Raw genomic sequence first — 875 nt, 5'->3', positions numbered from 1 at the left:
TTATTTTCCTATGAGGAAAAGGAACATCAACGCACGAGGAATCAATAGCCCGAGAGCATATCTTCCGACCTACCTGGTTTGCATGTCGGCGCAGGGGCTGAGCGCAGCAACGGCATGCACGTCTGCTCTAATTGGCTTAGGAACGGGTCCCTGAGAGAGATGCTGACGCTGGCGCACTCGGAGTTGATCATAACAGTGACGGCATCCAAGGACTTTTGGCAACACGAAGTGGTTTCGCCTTCAGCACCTAGGTAATAGAGATGTGTGTTGATGATATAACAGGATATTGGTAATATCGTTATTGATAATATTGGAGTAAACGATAATGGGTAATAATGACATCCAAAAAATATCATAATGATGTAAATGAGTGTTAATAATTAGTTTCAATGACATTAATTCTATTGGATGCAGAAATTATAAGTTAATGGTAACTATTAATTATAAAAAAGATGTTGGTAATGTCCAAAGCAGTTAAGCATATGCCTTTTTCTTCGTTATGGTAATATTATTGTCGTTAGTGTTCCTGATAATATATAAAAAATGAAAAGAAAGAAATTACGATTGAACTAGTCTGTATTCAGAAACACCAAATGATACTGCAGAACATAATGACCCATGTAATATATTCATATATACAGTCCACTGAGGAAGCCTCCAGCCTCTCACTTGCAACTAAGGGCGTGGCGGCCAGGTCGAGACCCACGAAGATGCCGAAGAGCTCGTGCAGCAATGTACGGGAGGAGGACGGAGAGCTGGGCAGTCTTCCGACGGCGTGGCTGACAAGGCGGGCGTTGGGTAGGTCGCTACTGTCACTGGCTTTACGCGGCATCGAAATGCCTGCGGGAGGGAGACTTTGGGAGGGAGTCTTGTTC

At 43.7% G+C, this 875-nt stretch overlaps 1 protein-coding gene across 1 annotated transcript in view; it reads right to left on the bottom strand.

Annotated features, from left to right (window-relative positions):
- The window catches only part of LOC119591364 (chorion peroxidase-like), a 28,494-nt gene that overhangs the window by 25,624 nt on the left and 1,995 nt on the right, over positions 1-875 (bottom strand). The window contains exons 5-6 of the mRNA XM_037940102.1: positions 670-840; positions 74-247 (exon numbers count right to left, since the gene is read on the bottom strand). Coding sequence (XP_037796030.1) covers positions 74-247; positions 670-840 — 345 coding nt within the window. The remainder of the gene's footprint in view (positions 1-73; positions 248-669; positions 841-875) is intronic.

This window comes from Penaeus monodon, chromosome 28, assembly GCF_015228065.2.
Source record: "Penaeus monodon isolate SGIC_2016 chromosome 28, NSTDA_Pmon_1, whole genome shotgun sequence".
NCBI classification, from domain to species: domain Eukaryota; kingdom Metazoa; phylum Arthropoda; class Malacostraca; order Decapoda; family Penaeidae; genus Penaeus; species Penaeus monodon.
This window is presented reverse-complemented; position numbering and strand designations above follow the sequence as displayed.